The sequence below is a fragment of the Melanerpes formicivorus genome, unplaced genomic scaffold (assembly GCF_026170545.1).
Source record: "Melanerpes formicivorus ecotype bairdi unplaced genomic scaffold, bMelFor1.0.p_v2 SCAF_15, whole genome shotgun sequence".
Classification (NCBI taxonomy): domain Eukaryota; kingdom Metazoa; phylum Chordata; class Aves; order Piciformes; family Picidae; genus Melanerpes; species Melanerpes formicivorus.
The window spans coordinates 954,827-971,635 of NW_027142367.1; the positions used below are offsets into that span (position 1 = coordinate 954,827).

The 16,809-nt window shown below is 41.0% G+C and overlaps 1 protein-coding gene across 4 annotated transcripts in view; it reads right to left on the reverse strand.

The window, feature by feature from the left end:
• The window catches only part of PTPN3 (protein tyrosine phosphatase non-receptor type 3), a 201,666-nt gene that overhangs the window by 63,930 nt on the left and 120,927 nt on the right, over window positions 1-16,809 (reverse strand). For 3 of the 4 annotated variants that reach the window (XM_068147430.1, XM_068147429.1, XM_068147431.1), the window contains exons 8-10: window positions 15,521-15,641; window positions 11,949-12,036; window positions 6,022-6,110 (exon numbers count right to left, since the gene is read on the reverse strand). In XM_068147430.1, the coding sequence (XP_068003531.1) occupies window positions 6,022-6,110; window positions 11,949-12,036; window positions 15,521-15,641 (298 nt within the window). Of the gene's footprint in view, window positions 1-6,021; window positions 6,111-11,948; window positions 12,037-15,520; window positions 15,642-16,809 lie in introns of those variants that run through there. The other variant, XM_068147432.1, reaches the window with a different exon arrangement.

Below are 16,809 nucleotides of genomic sequence, written 5' to 3' on the forward strand. Positions count from 1 at the left end.
CTCATGTTCAGCCTACCATCAACCAGTACCCCCAGGTCCCTCTCTGCCTGGCCGCTCTCCAGCCACTCTGACCCCAGCCAGTAGCACGGCATGGGGTTGTTGTGGCCAATGTGCAGAACCCGGCACTTGGATGTGTTAAATCTCATGTTGTTGGATTCTGCCCATCTGTCCAGCCTGTCAAGGTCCCTCTGCAGAGCCTCTCTACCCTCCAGCAGATCAACTCCTGCCTCTCGACCTCTGCTGTTAAGACAACTCTTGAAATCCTTGTGCCACTTGACTTGCTAGCTCAAACAGTAATGACCTGCATTGCTTATCTAAAAATTCTGGAATCTGAACTTTCCAATAAGTCATATAAACTTTCAGTTATATTTATTGAGATGCAACTCATGTATATATCAATACTTTCTTAATCCTAGTGCTACTCCACCTGAACTAGTACCACTCAAGTTTTGTGCTTCTGCTTCTTTGCCACCACATTTCTTGACATAGAATAAACTTGAACAAGTAAGCTTTTTCAGTCATTCTCAGCTTACACAGTTGTTGTCCTTATCTGTCCTTACCCTAACATAAAGAGCAGAAATGCAGGACATAGGAAACCGACCTTGCAGACTAAGCAATAAACCATCCACCCAAATATAAAAAGCTAGCCAACATGCCCAAATACCCAGACTCTTATCAGTCCCTCTCCTCTCCCCAGTCCATTTTTTTAGAAACAGGATTCACTGCATGACCCAAGCTGCACGAGGGGAAGTTTAAACTCAAGTGAGGAGAAAGTTCTTCACAGAGAGAGTTGTTAGCTGTTGGAATGTGCTGCCCAGGGAGGTGATGGAGTCACCTTCCCTGGAGGTGTTCAAGAGGGGATTGGATGTGGCACTTGGTGCCATGGTTTAGTAGTCATGAGGTCTTGGGTGACAGGTTGGACTTGATGATCTTTGAGGTCTCTTCCAACCTTATTGATTCTATGTTTCTATGATAATCACTTGAAACCAAATAAGGGCTTTAAGTCTCTTTATTTTGCTTCTCCTCTAGGTACAGCATCCCTTGCAATTATATTCCTATTTCCTCAGGTACAACTACATCTGTTTCATCCAGTGACAAAGAACACTTTACAATCTGATATTTTTATTTAATGATAACTAGAAATAATTTGCAAAGTTATGCCTACAAGCTGAGTGAATGCTTGCATATAGTAGAGTTCACAAAAAAATCCAAGACATAAGGTTAGATTTGATCAAGTGCTTGAAGATGTCACATTCAAACAGTATCACACAGTATCACAGTATAAATAAGGTTGGAAGAGACCTCGAGGATCATCGAGTCCAACCTATCAACACAGACCTCATGACCAAACCATTGCACCAAGTGCCATGTCCAATCTCCTCTTGAATGCCTCCAGGGATGGTGACTCAACCACCTCCCTGGGCAGCCCATTCCAATGACGAATGACTTGCTCGGTGAAGAACTTTCTCCTCACCTCGAGTCTAAACCTCCCCTGGTGCAGCTTGAGACTGTGTCCCCTTGTTCTGGTGCTGGTTGCCTGGGAGAAGAGACCAACCCCTTCCTGGCTACAACTACCTTTCAGGTAGTTGTAGTGGGCAATGGGGTCTCCCCTGAGCCTCCTCTTCTCCAGGCTAAACAATCCCAGCTCCCTCAGCCTCTCCTCATAGGGCTTGTGTTCACCAGCCTCTCCCCAGCCTTGTTGCCCTTCTCTGGACACATTCAAGTGTAACCCTGAATTTAATGCAGTTACTCTTAACTGATGGCTCAGTCACCTTTATCACTCCCTAATAATCTGTCTGATTACACAACATTGACAAGTCATTAAGTTTCATGGTTGACTTGTAAAACATTCAATACTTGTAGCTTATTAATGATGGTACAATTTTGGGTCCTGTATTCTTATCACTCACAAGGGTCAAAACTAATTTGTCATTTAGTAAGAAACAGAGTTAGTAATTTCTGACTGAACTGGCAGTTCTGTCCCAGCACATAGTAGTAGCAGCTGGTAATTTTGACATGAAGTGAAAAATGTTTCCTTAGGTCTAAGCCTTAGACTTTCCCATTGCAAGATTCATTCAGAAAGATTCTGTCAAATTTGCTATGTAAAGCTGCTAAATTGTTTTAAAAATATTAAATAGAAATGTAGAATACATTCCTGTAGTAGGTCCTCTAAAGTTTTCAAAGCAAAGACTCTGCATATGCTGTTTAATTTTTAAGGTTAATATATAACCTTAATTGCTGCCAATGTAAAGAGTGCCTTTATGGTTTTGCCATTAAGATAATATTTTACTTGCAAAATGAATTTGGAAATTATCATAACAGTCAGGCACCCTGAAGAATAACATTCCAAAACATGTAAAATACTGCATTAAATCTAGAGTTATTTTTTTAAACCTTACTTGACTTGCATTGCCTCTGACTGATCAGTCAGCTTCCTATGTAGGTTGCTTTGATTGAAAACCCTCCTTTTGCCAAGGCAGTACTCTCGCACTGCCTCTATTCCTGAAAGCTTTTGGTTCTCTGACTACTACCATATGGCATAATTGCATTGTTGTCATCCATTAATGCTGCAGAGTATGTTACTTGAAGTTCTGGAAAGTATGCTTTGATGGTGTTTGCTGCCACCTTGAGTTCTACCACTTTTATGGTGGAGCATGCGGAAGCCCATAGGAAATGCTGCTCACTACAAATGGTGTTACATAAAAAGCCTAAATACCATTTCAGTTACATAAATGTTGGTGCTCTTTTTGCATTCTCAGACATATACTGGCATGTAAGGAATATCCTTATCTGCACACCTTCAGCTCAACTAAGATTCATAAAAACTCTAGGCAATACAGAAATATATCCTGAATTGAGGTCTAAAATTAAATTGAAGGTGTAACAAAAAATACAGCACAAGCTGCTCTGGTGACTTTCCTTGTTCAGACGTTTTTTGGGGAGTAGGGACAGGCTATGGACACCATTCCTGCATGAAGAATTATGACTGCCTCATTCAAGATGCTAGAAATTAAATATCTAAAATCTATGCAATATCTAGTGAATTTTTGCCCCTTTCAATTTGAGAAGGTATTTTTGGAGAGTGAGTAGGAAAGCTCAGAATAATTAGCACTAGTTGTTGGTTGAAAATATTGCTGCTAAACCTCATATTTCAGAGGGGAAATTATTTGAATTTAAAAATTCATTGTTTTGTTGCTTGGTATTTTTCCTCTCAATTTTGTTTTAAAAATGAGAACTGTTTTTTGTGAATGCTATTTTGGCATGTATAGTTTACACTACATGTAGTTTATGTAGTTCTCCAGAAGTAAAAGTACCACAGCAAATTGTGGAACCCTCCTGGCTTTTTCTGCTCTTTTCCTTCCTTAAAAACACCATCTCATCCCAGATTTCACAATGCCACCTCTATGGTTTTCAGGAATAGCTAGTATCTATTTGTACCTTGGAAGTACAAGACTTGCAAAACACAGAAACTGTGTCTCCAGATGGCAGTTTTTAAAACCTGCAGCCTTTAAAAGAAACTGAGAGGGCAGGACTTAGGACACAAAGACAAAGGAATGGAATGGAATGGAATGGAATGGAATGGATCAGGTTGGAAAAGACCTTTGAGATCATCAAGTCCAACCTACCATCCAACTAAACCGTGGCACCAAGTACCCCATCCAGTCTTTTCCTAAACACCCCCAGTGATAGTGACTCTACCACCTCCCTGGGCAGCCCATTCCAATGGCCAATCTCTCTTTCTGGGAAGAACTTTCTCCTCACCTCCAGCCTAAACCTCCCCTGGCACAGCTTGGGACTGTGTCCTCTTGTTCTGGTGCTGGTTGCCTGGGAGAAGAGACCAACCCCCACCTGGCTACAATCTCCCTTCAGGTACATGTAGACAGCAAAAGATGGAAGTGTATTGTGCTTTAGCATTTTACATTTAGAAATGTAAAAATATAAAATGCTGCACGACTGCATTGCTGACATACACTTTACGATGGTTACAGGACATCCAAGTTAGTTGAACTACAACTCACTGCAAAGAAAAAAAGAGAAAAATCCAGAGACTCTGCAGGATAATTTCCACTAAAATTTAAGTTGATACTAATTTTGTGCTTTCCTATAGGAAGTATCTGTTAGGTTGTGTTCATAATTAAAGGGTGGAATGACTGGAGTATTTAAGGAATATTGCTAAAAATAACCTTCCTACACACTTAAGGGGCAAAAAGCAAGTTAGAAAACAATTTTCTGTCATGATTAAGAACACCGTACCATCTAATTGAAAATGTTATCCAGAAAAAACATCACATATTACACAAGGAAATTATGGGTAACATGATGATTGGACTCCATGCTCTTAAAGGTCACACTCCAAAAAATTCATAATTACATGATTAAGCTATACTTTATCAAGTATACATAATATATTCATACTTATTTGAAAAAAAAAAGAAAACTGAAATTCCAAATAACTCATTTTACTTTTTTTGTTCCCCAAGAAGTAAATTTCTTCTTGCTAAATGACAGGATAAAATGATTAGACCATTAGCTGTTGATCTTTACTAGTAATGCTGATTTAAAACCTAAAAAAAAAACCAACCCAAACCCCACACCAAACCCCTCAGTATATTGTTGAGTATAACAGCAGAAAACCTCTAAGACCACAAGGTCCTCCTAATCATGTACTCACACGTGTATGTGAATTACCTTGATCAAGATTTCATATAGCACAAGTATAAAAGTCCTGGAGAATCAAACACCTAGGCAACAGGCTTCGTATTTATTTCAACAGAAGGCAATGATACACCATAAAGAACAAATTTATGTACTACAAGCAACTGATGTCGTTTACTTGGACCTGAGCAAAGACTTTGAAACTGTCCCGCACCACATCCTGGTCTCCAAGCTGGTGACACATGGGTGTGATGGGTGGACCACTAGATGGATAAGGAATTGGCTTGATGGCCGCACCCAAAGAGTGGCTGTCAATGGGTCCATGTCCCAGTGGAGGCCAGGGACAAGCAGAGTCCCTCAGGGATCAGTCCTGGGACCAGGCTTGTTCAACATCTTTGTGGGTGACTTGGACAGTGGCATTGAGTGCACCCTCAGCAAGTTTGCTGATGACACCAAGCTGTGTGGTGTAGCAGACACGCTGGAGGGAAGGGAGGCCATCCAGAGGGACCGTGACAGGATGGAGAGGTGGGCACAAGCCAACCTCATGAGGTTAAACAAGACCAAGTGCAGGGCCCTGCATCTGGGTTGAGGCAATCCCAGGCACAAATACAGGCTGGGCAGTGACTGGCTGGAAAATAACCCTGAGGAGAGAGACTTAGGGGTGCTGGTGGACAAAAAGCTCAACATGAGCTCTCAATGTGCACTTGCAGCCCGCAAAGCCAATCAGATCCTGCATCAGAAGTGTGGCCAGCAGGTCAAGGCAGGTGATTCTCCCCCTCTACTCAGCTCTGGTGAGACACCACCTGGAGTACTGCGTCCAGTTCTGGAGCCCCTATTACAAGAGGGATCTGGAGGTGCTGGAACGTGCCCAGAGGAGGGCCACGAAGACGATCAGAGGGCTGGAGCACCTCTCCTATGAGGACAGACTGAAGGAGTTGGGGCTGTTCAGTCTGGAGAAGAGAAGGCTCCAAGGTGACCTCATTGTGGCCTTCCAGTACCTGAAGGAGGCCTACAGGAAGGCTGGGGAGGGACTTCTCAGGATCTCAGGTAGTGATAGGACTAGGGGGAATGGAATGAAGCTGGAGGTGGGGAGATTCAGGCTGGACGACCATGAAAGTGGTGAAGCCCTGGAATGGGTTGTCCAGGGAGGTGGTTGGGGCCCTGTCCCTGGAGGAGTTTAAGCCCAGGCTGGATGAGGCTCTGGCCAGCCTGATCTAGTGTGGGGTGTCCCTGCCCATGGCAGGGGGGTTGGAACTAGATGATCCTTGTGGTCCCTTCCAACCCTGACTGATACTATGATACTATGTTAAAGCAAATGGAAATAAAATTGAAGAGACTAGCCACATTATTATACTAGTAATTTACCAGGGATAGAAGCTTGTGCAGATGAGTTTTCTATATACAGCAATTCCACCAGATGCAATCCCAATCATAAGATCTAAACTATGGAGATCCTGCAAAAGAAAAATACTGTAAGAACACAAATGCAGTTTGTGTCATTCTCATTTATCTACTTACAAATTAATGTTCAAGTATTCTATACTTGCTACTCCTGAGGAGAAAAATTCAATCACATATTTGGATTATTTTCTCTTGCTTCTCTTTCTTTTGGTGCTATCTACAAGGTATTATAAATTTTAACTCATTAAAGCAAGTTGTGACATTTTATCTTGCTACACTAGATATTCTTTGGGTCAGCATTAGACTAAATGTTCAAGGCCAATCAACCATCTAAGAGAGGCTGAAGCACTTCCTAAGATCAGCCAGGTAAATGTTACAGAATTTTGGGAATTAATCACAAATGTCCTTATCTTGAACTGTTTAAAATGACAAATAGAATAGTTTAAATTATTTTTTTCCAGAAAGGTCTTACCAACAAAGACTGGGTAGGTTACCACAAATCTGCCTATGACAGTATGCTACAGGCATATAGAAGTGTGCACAAACATTTATCAATTATGAACTTAGCCAAGAACTGTGCAGTAGCTCAACATGCTCAACTAGAAAACCAAACAGAGAGCCTTACAAGCCTTACTTCTTAAGTTTTGAGACACTCAAGATGAAACATATGCCTCCATGTAAGCAAACACTTCAGTTAGTAGAAAGAAAAAGAAAGGGGGGAGGATTAAGGGGTGGGGGGGAAGGGGCAGAAATCGCTTGGTTTGAATCTGAACTAAAACAATGTTACAAAAGCTACAAATCTCAGCTTCCTACTTCTAGATGATCAACGTGTATTAACACATTATTACAAAAATTTCTGAACCTGTGTAAGTGTACATGTCAGTGTAGAACTTACTGTTTAAAGCATCATGTTTGATGTTTCAACAAGTCAGAAGTTGTTTTGGACTATTTTGTAAAGTATGGCCAAAAGTTAATGGATTCCCTTAAAACCTTCAGTATCTCAGCTGCTCCTCTAGATGGTACTCTGTGCTCAGTTAATATGAGACTTTCTTTTAAGTCCAATATCAGTTTCTTTATATCAGTATGGTATAGAAGAATGAAACAGGCAGTGTTTGCTCTATCAATACTGTGGAGAGTCTACAATAAATCCTTTCAGAATAGTTGAGCAGAAGGATGATACAGGCATATGAATGAATGAAGCTGAACCTAATTTGCAATGGGATGCATAAATCTTCCGTGAAATACCACAGCAGTTCATAGAGAATGAGCATAACTTATTTAATACATAGTGCATCGCCACTGAATACTTACAAGATAAGAAAAATACCAATCTCATCCCTCATTGTATAATAAAAGAAAATTCTTAGGTAGGGAGCAGTCCAAATGTACTCAGAGGTAACCCAGAATAGGATAAACTTATTAATAATCCTCATAAACCTGCTGCCCTGCCTTGCCAAGAGCTGCTGCTGGAGGAGCTGGTTGAACCTCCACTGGAAGAAGGTCTCAAACTGCAATTTTTAGTCAACATAAAACAGGAATCCAGAATTGATCCTCTTTAATACGTGGGGAGAAAAATTAGTTATTTCAGGAGATTAATTGCATCTAAACTAGCTGCCCCTGTCATAATACAGCCAACATAAAGCCAGGCAGAAACCTGTATTATTAGCACCTGGAGCTTACTCCAGGTTCCTGATTTTAAAAAGCCATATTGTGAATTAAAAAACAAGCTTAGAAGAAAAAGCTGAAAACCTACACAATTTAGCAGAAATAAAGGCTTTGCTAAACACTTGAAAAGGATTAATTAGGCTAAACTACTCTATTTTTTTTCAGAACAAAGTTCATTCCCCACCTCCTTTTGCCCAAGTCCACAACACTAATCTCCCTTTATGTTACAAGGAATTCTTTTCTGTTAAATCTAAGAAATCTGAAACCAAGATTTTGGACTGGCATAATGAATGAGGGTTGTCCCAAATGAAAGATGATGGAAATGGGCAGTGACTGGCTGGAAAGCAGCCCTGAGGAGAGAGACTTAGGGGTGCTGGTGGACAAAAAGCTCAACATGAGCTCTCAATGTGCACTTGCAGCCCGCAAAGCCAATCAGATCCTGGGCTGCATCAGGAGGAGTGTGGCCAGCAGGTCAAGGCAGGTGATTCTCCCCCTCTACTCAGCTCTGGTGAGACCCCACCTGGAGTACTGCGTCCAGTTCTGGAGCCCCTATTACAGAAGGGATGTGGAGGTGCTGGAGCGGGTCCAGAGGAGGGCCACGAGGATGATCAGAGGGCTGGAGAACCGCTCCTATGAGGACAGACTGAAGGAGTTGGGGCTGTTCAGTCTGGAGAAGAGAAGGCTCCAAGGTGACCTCATTGTGGCCTTCCAGTATCTGAAGGGGGCCTACAGGAAGGCTGGGGAGGGATTTCTCAGGATATCAGGTAGTGATAGGACTAGGGGGAATGGAATGAAGCTGGAGGTGGGGAGATTCAGGATGGATGTGAGAAGGAAGTTCTTCACTATGAGAGTGGTGAAGCCTTGGAATGGGTTGTCCAGGGAGGTGGTTGAGGCCCCGTCCCTGGAGGTGTTTAAGCCTAGGCTGGATGAGGCTCTGGCCAGCCTGATCTAGTGTGGGGTGTTCCTGCCCATGGCAGGGGGGTTGGAACTAGATGATCCTTGTGGTCCCTTCCAACCCTGACTGATACTATGAAATGTACAGTTGCTTCCCTTTCAAAGAAATCTAAGCCATTTAACTGCACAACTGAGAAACAACATGCCTTTTTTCTTTACCTGTTTCTTTATAGACCTTAAAAAAAATTATAAAGAAATAAATGACCATGCCAGGCATCCAGCTAGTTAAATACTCATTTACATTTGATTTAATTTACAATTACCACCCGGATTTTTGTGGGCATGGAAATAAGATTGATTCTACTGACTTGCTGTCTTAATTTCTCTGGCTAAAAATGAAAGATGAGTTAATATCAGACTAATTAATGAGCCAACAAAATAGCAGTCCAGAGTTAAAAGGAGATTAGGAATTAAAGACATCTCAATAGTTGTAAAGTATTGAATACACTCTCCTGAGGTTTTTAACACTATTTCATTTTTTTAATATTACAAATTTTAACAGTTCATATTTATCCTCAGAGAAAAGCAGCAGAAGGGCTTGCAAATGCAACCAGAGCTCAGAGTATATTCACTAATGGAAGTTTCATGCTTATCAAGTTGCCTAAAGAAAGGTCACACGACTTCAGCAAAATATTTAACTTTGTACCATAAAACACGAAAATTAAGGAAACCAGCTATTCATCTGTTCTTCAAGAAACATTATCCACTCTCAACTACCAGTACAGGAGCACCATCTTCTTTTGGCCATTAGTGTAAAAGATAAGTGCTACCTGGTTCTTCTGCCATGTGCAACGTAAGAGGACTAAGATATTTCATCAGCAAAGAGCTGAATCATAAGATCCACAGAGATAAAGTCTTTCAGAAAGACAATTTACCTAGGCCCTGCCAAACATGTTCAAAGCACTGAGATATGACAAAACTGGAGGGTTTCAACCCATCAAGGTTGAAAACTGTGTACTTGTAATGGGTTGGGGCAAACCCCCTCCCCACCACGGGCAGAAATAATGACTCAGACAAACAGATTGCAAAAGTGATGGAAAGTTTAAATGGGAAAACAATAAAAAGCAACCATGAAAGTTTTACAGAGAACCCCAAGCACCATGACAAAAGAGAGAGATCCCAGAACATGCCCAAGAACGTCCCATCCCCACCTGGGGGTACACCCAAAACCCCCAGGGCTCTTTCCTCCCCACCCCACCCCCCCAACCCAGCCTTGGGCCCAGGCAGGCCCAAGGGAGGCAGCTCACACCATTTTACCTAGGCAGCAGCAGGTGACGAAAGAGGCAGTGAAGACCCCGTGCTGATCTATTATAGGGGAGCAGGGCATTATGGGAAATGGAATACCTGGTTTCCTGTGACCACCCCCTGGGCTGGGCCCACCCCTTGGGACCTCCCAGGTGTGGTCTGTGCAGTGGCATCTGGGCCAGCACCCAGCCTAAACCACCACAGTACTCAACTCCTTCCCTGAAATGTTTATACCTGAATGCACGCAGCATGGGCAATAAACAGGAGGAGATGGAGGGCACTGTGCTACAGGGAAACTATGATATAGCAAGCCTCATGGAAACCTAGTGGGATGACTCCCACAACTGGAGTGCTGCAACCAACGGGGACCAACTTTTCAGAAGGGATAGAAAAGGAAAAAGAGGTGGTGGAGGGGCCCTCTATGAAGACATATGAAACATGAATGAAATATGAAAGGGAGGCATATGAAACCATGCAAATTAATGAAGGTGATGATAGGGTTGAGTCCTTCTGGGCAAGAATCAGGAGTAAGGTCAGCAAGAGTGATATTGTGGTGGGAATCTGCTAGAGACTACCCAACCAGCATGAAGAAGTAGATGAAATTTTTTATGAGCAGTTGAAAGAGGCTTCACAATCACTACCCCTTGTTCTTGTGGGAGACTTCAACTTTCTAGATGTCTGCTGGGAATAAAATACAGCAGGGAAAAAACAGTCTTGGAGGTTCCTGGAGTGTGTGGAGGATAACTTCTTGACACAGCTGATGAGGGAGCCAACCAAGGAAGGTTCCCTTCTGGACCTGCTTCTTGTGAACAGGGAAGAACTTGTGGGAGAAGTAAAGGTTGGAGGCCATCTAGGGCTCAGCAACCACAAGATGATTGAGTTCTCTATCCTTGGAGAATCAAAGAGAGGACTTAGTAAAACTACCACCTTGAACTTCCATAGGGCAAACTTTGGTCTATTCAGGAGACTGATTGACAAAGTCTCTTGGGAGACCACCCTTAAGGATACAGAAGTCCAGGAAGGCTGGATGTACTTCAAGAGGGAAAGGCACAGGCCGGGCTGAAGGTCCACCTTGAAAGTCCACTGGGCTTGAGGTCCACCTTTGGCTGGACTTCAAGAACAAAAGGAGAGTCTATCGCCTGAGGAGAAGGGGACAGGTCTCTCACCAGGACTATAAAGATGTAGTAAAGCTGTGAAGGGAGAAAATTAAGAGAGCCAAAGCACAGCTACAGCTCAACCTAGCTACAACCATTAAGGATAATAAAAAATGTTTCTATAAATTCATTAACAATAAAAAGAGGACTAGGGAAAATCTCCATCCTTTGTTGGATACAGAGGTGATTAAGGATGAGAAAGCTGAGGTGCTCAGTGCCTACAAATGGTCACTTCCACGCTAGGATACAGTATTAAGACAAAAGTACTTTGGGGATTCATGTCAGAGAGACAGCATAATCAATTAAATCCCAGAAACCAGTGAAATACTCAGACATGGCTCTTATCATTGCACACCCTGTGTCCGAAAAATTTCAAATACATTTTTAGTGGTCGTCTTCTACACTGTTAAATACTGCTTAGACTTAGCCTGGAATCAGGAAACAAAGGAATATTAAATCAAATTTTTTAAAAGTCTATATTCTTAAGTCTGTGTTAAAAATCAAGAAAAAGTAAATTCTTAAAACATCTGCCAACTACATCGTAACGCTGAACAGAGCATTCACTTTGTTTCATGCTGACCCATTCAAAAACTTCAGTAAAATTATTAAGTAAAATACACTGCAGTATTGAAACAATTCATCTTTAAAATACACTGCTACTCTTTTCAGGAGATCTAGCTTATTTGATTGAAATTCTGGCATCCCTGTTATACAGAATTTATCTTCAAATTACCCAACTCTTTCATTTAAAATAACACACAGTAAAGTCAATATTTAGGTATTACTGTATTTACTACTATTAAGTTCATGTAAAAAAAAAAAGCACCTCATTTTTTTTATCTCCCCAAGTGAAAAATCACAATGTAAACATACTCTACCACTGTGCAATTCCACTCCATAGAATTCAAGTGTTCGTGCTATATTTATATAGCAGGACTCTGCTTCGGACTGCTTGAGGCCACTAAAAGGGGGAAAAATGGTTAAGTAAATTTATATGGACAATAACAAAAAAACTAAAAGAAATGGTATTATATTTATCGCAAATGTAGAAAAACAGAAGAATCCCACAGCCCAAAGTCTGAAAAATAAATCTCTTTAAATAGTGCCACGAGTTCAATGGTGAAAGACCTCCTTGATGCCTCTCAAAACCCAAGCCAATTATACACAATATTGTTATACCTCAGCCATTTTTGGCTGGTTCTTTTCAGAAAAATCATTTGTATCTGTTTGGTTTAAAGCAATGAGGAATTGATTCTCCTACAAAACCTTCCTTTATAACAAGTAGCTCCACCTGTAAATATTCTATATGGCATAGTCTCTCAGAAAGAAGTAATCTAGAAGAAAGATTAGAAGCAGAGATGTATTAAAAAACTCAAGAGGGAGAAAGAAGATTAAGTAAATTGAAGTTAGGAAACTCACCAAGGAAAGCAATCTGAGTTTATCTACAATCTATAAATCCTAAACCACTTTTTCTCCCGTGAAGTGTGTTGCAAAACTAACAAGGGTTTTGTCTTGTGGTCTTCTACAAAGCTTTTTGATGAAAGTTATGATGAAAATCCCCACACCTCAAATAATCAGATTATGTATCTTTATGGGATGACTATATTGAATCTACTAGTAGTTTTAAAAACAGTAGTTAAAACCAGCAATCCCTCCTTAGATGGTTCTCCCATGCAGTCTACTAATTTCTCACCTGAGAGGAATGCAATGTGGCCTAAACAACATTCCTTTAGGCACGATAAGAAAAGTAGCTCCTTCCCATACACTGCAGGGCCAAGACCAGTCAAGAACTCATCAGGCAAGAGGCAGCTCTAAACTGGACTCTGTCATAGACTACACATTGTGCTGTGTCCAGCGAGGCTGGTCTCAGCACAGATCAGCAATTCAGGCTCTAGCACATGTTCAGGTAACAGTAAAATGATACTGAGTGCTGCCTGTAATATTTACACACATCTGAGTAGAAAAGATCCCATCTCATCCTATCACAACTGCAACTAAGTGCAAGTAAAATCAGCTTTTGTTGGGTAATCTTCCAAAACGACACCCATCAAATAATGTTAATAAAACGCAATTTAGATACAATCTATAAAAAGCTGACAAAACATTGTGGTATGTTAACAACTCCACATACAGCATTTTTGAAAAAGGCTTTATGTTCCAAGATGGACATCTGTTACTTTCAACTAATGTGCCCTATTTCAACTTTCAGGCCATCAAAATACTATGGCCTGAAACAGCCACTCCAAGAAAATGAAAGTTACCTTGAACTGGATAGCCACTGCCAGCAGTGAGGCCTAAGTATGTCCAATGTTGGGGGGAAAAAAGAAAAGTGTGGGGGGAGGGAATAATCTACTGCAACATTAGTAGACCTTATCTCTTTCACTGTGTTCAAAAGGTAAACAAAACAAAGCAAACAAAAACAAAGGACCACTTTACTATAGAACAGGTCACTGAAATTTTTTACAAGAATGCAGTTTTATTTTGTTTTGCTTTTTTACCAATTTTGATCAAGAACTCTGGTCAGAAAGCTGAGGAAAGTTTATTGCATATCAGTAAGATATGCCTGCAAGTTTTAATTCTAAATGTGTGTACATCATCTACAACAGACTTGATCAATTAAGCCTTGTGTCTTGAAGGGCCAACATGAAAAAGTAAGTCAGCATAGACTTAGCTTTTTTTCTTGTTATACCTCACTACTCAGAGATTAAATGAAACCTTGAGGTTGCTAAGCAGGTGGTCAAATTGGTTTTGGTGTCCTTTTCCAGTATTTCTAGCTGTTGATACACCAGGACTAACAAATATCATATAGAATGTAAGCATCTTACGAAATTTCAAATGCATCCTTCACCTCAAACTCATGCCTTGATCTAGAAAGCATCATGAAAACTTTACCAATTTGGATAATATCCACATCCTAAGACTTCAGGCTGCTTATGTACTAAGCAAAAAAAAAAAAGGTTAAGAAAACCCTGTTAGTAGAAACCACATGCAAGAAAAAACCCCTGTGGATTCAGGGATAAACACATTCCCAAATAAATAGAACTAAGGATCTAAGTTTCAAAAAAAGTTGTTAGATCAATAAAGAAGCATTTTTCCAGATCCAGTCTAGTCAAGTATTTTCTGTCCAGAACTTCAATTACTACTACCTATGTGAATTCAAATACAGCAGTAAAAATTCTCAGTCATCAGTGTTTGGCTAGTGAGAACACTCACTGAAAAACCCAAGAAAATAAAGTAGTCTTTTCAAGAAACCCTGCCACACCTTCATCTGGACCAACAGCAGCTTCTAGTCTTTGCAGTTCAGTAACCCTGGCTCTGACGTCATTGCATACATAAGTTTGTTTGAACCACTTCCAAGTATCTTCAGAATCTTCCCTCAGTAGTCTCTGAGACAGTATCTTCCTTAAGACAAGAAATTCGTGCCTATTCACAAGTCTCCTCTAAAACCTTCTGAGTCTACTGGAAAATCCAAAGTAATTTGTGAGAAGTAGAGGCCTCAGCTGTTCTGCTCCTGAACATGAACTGCTAGTAAAACAGCCCAAATTAGTACCTATATAGAAGGAATGCCTGTAGTTCAGTGTTTTCTTTCTTTCCCTTCATAAATGACAAAGCAAAATGCATGTTCTGGACTGCTAGACAGCACATATGGAATTGAGAAATACTCACTACACCCACTAGAAGTAAAGAAACAAGAGGGAAAGCTGAGAGTACTGAATGATGCCAGAAGAAGTTGAGGAATATTGGCAAGGAAAATGGAAGATATTTCAGGGTATATACGAAAGAAACTAGGAGAGTAGGGAACTATATCTGCCACAGTAAAGCTACAAATAGGAAGAATAAGACCACGTCGATTGTGATTTCATTTGCTCACATGTTCACAGACAATTTCTTAGGTTGGTATATTTGCATTTCAGTTTGCACTCAAATCAACATCACTAATTCCAAATCTGCAGTCTTACAACAGACAGATTGGCAGGGTCAGAAAGAGTAGTTAGCAGTGGACCAACCAGAATAATCTGTCGTAGCCTTTATACTACACTCAGGAGAGTGGAGAGAAAGCACAACTGAAGTGTTGCATGGTTGGGGTGTTTTCTACAGACAGAAAAAAAAATAAATCAATCCTTGATCCAAAACCCCAAAGGTCTAGTTCATTGTTCTAGATTGTTGCTATTAATAATGTCTAATGCTAACTGATCTACTTGCTGTTAGAGCTAGAAATTTCTGTCAGTGTTTTAACACAACAGCATCTTACTCTGAATATGATTAGCCTAGCACTTACATGATAAAACAAAAATGTATTTAATAGAAGCTGTAAGAAATAAAACTATTGTACTGAAATTACTGAGAACTTGAATCTTATTTTTTGTATCTGTCTTTTTTCTTCTTCTTCTTTTTTTTTTTTTTTTTGGCTAAAAAAGATCTGAGAAAGAACTAAAAATTGTTACCTGTGTTGCTCATGTAGTGATTCTACTTTGACAAGGAAATCTTTGTTCTGCTCTGGTATGAAGTTGTAATTTGACAGATATCCTGAGTGATGTACTGAAGCATTATAGTCTCCTAGTTGTGCTGTTAGGAAATAAGAAACACAAACAGAAAGTTTTCATAGTTAGTTGATTATTACCTACAAGGAATTCCTTCTCCTCATTAAAACATGTACACACGTATGGAGATGCAAGAATCATGAATTACTTCCCAAAAGACAAGCAGTTTAGAACACAGGGAATCTTACACCATGAGCAAAAAAGTTTGGGTTTTGGTTGGTTTGTTGGTTTTGTTGTTGTTTTTCCCCAGAAAGATGCTTCCATAGATATAAACTCAGGCACTGAATGACTCAGTACTTTATTTAATGTTGCATTACAACCTGCACCACCACCAGAAAGGCATTACATGCCACATTGACACAGCCATGCAGTACTGTTAACAAGAGAGGAAACGAAATTGATTCAGTAAGAGACGGCACAAGAAATCAATTGGATAGAGATTTATTGAATATGTTTATCTGTTAGAGGGTAGGAAAGCTCTGCAGAGGGACCTTGCCAGGTTGGACAGATGGGAAGAGTCCAAGGGCATGAGATTTAACCTATCTAAGTGCCAGGTTCTACACATTGGCCACAACAACCCCATGCAGTGCTACAGGCTGGGGTCAGAGTGGCTGGAGAGCAGCCAGGCAGAAAGGGACCTGGGGGTACTGGTTGATAGTAGGCTAAATATAGGCCTGCAGTGTACCCAGGTGGCCCTGGCCAATGGCATCCTGGCCTGTATCAGGAATAGTGTGGCCAGCAGGAGCAGTCCTTGTGCCCCTGTACTCAGTGCTGGTTAGGCCACACCTCGAGTGCTGTGTCCAGTTCTGGGCCCCTCAGTTTAGGAAAGATGTTGAGTTGATGGAAGGTGTCCAGAGAAGGGCAACAAAGTTGGGGAAGGGTTTGAAGCACAAGCCCTATGAAGAGAGACTGAGGGAGCTGGGGTTGCTTAGCCTGGAGAAGAGGAGGCTCAGGGGAGACCTTTTTGCTCTCTACAACTACCTGGAGGGAGGTTGTAGCCAGGTGGGGGCTGGTCTCTTCTCCCAGGCAACCAGCAGCAGAACAAGAGGACACAGTCTCAAGCTGTGCCAGGGAATGTTCAGGCTGGATGTTAGGAAGAAGTTCTTCATAGAAAGAGTGATTAGCCATTGGAATGTAATGACCAGGGAGGTCACTGTCACTGGGGGTGTTTAGGAAGAGACAGGATGGGGTGC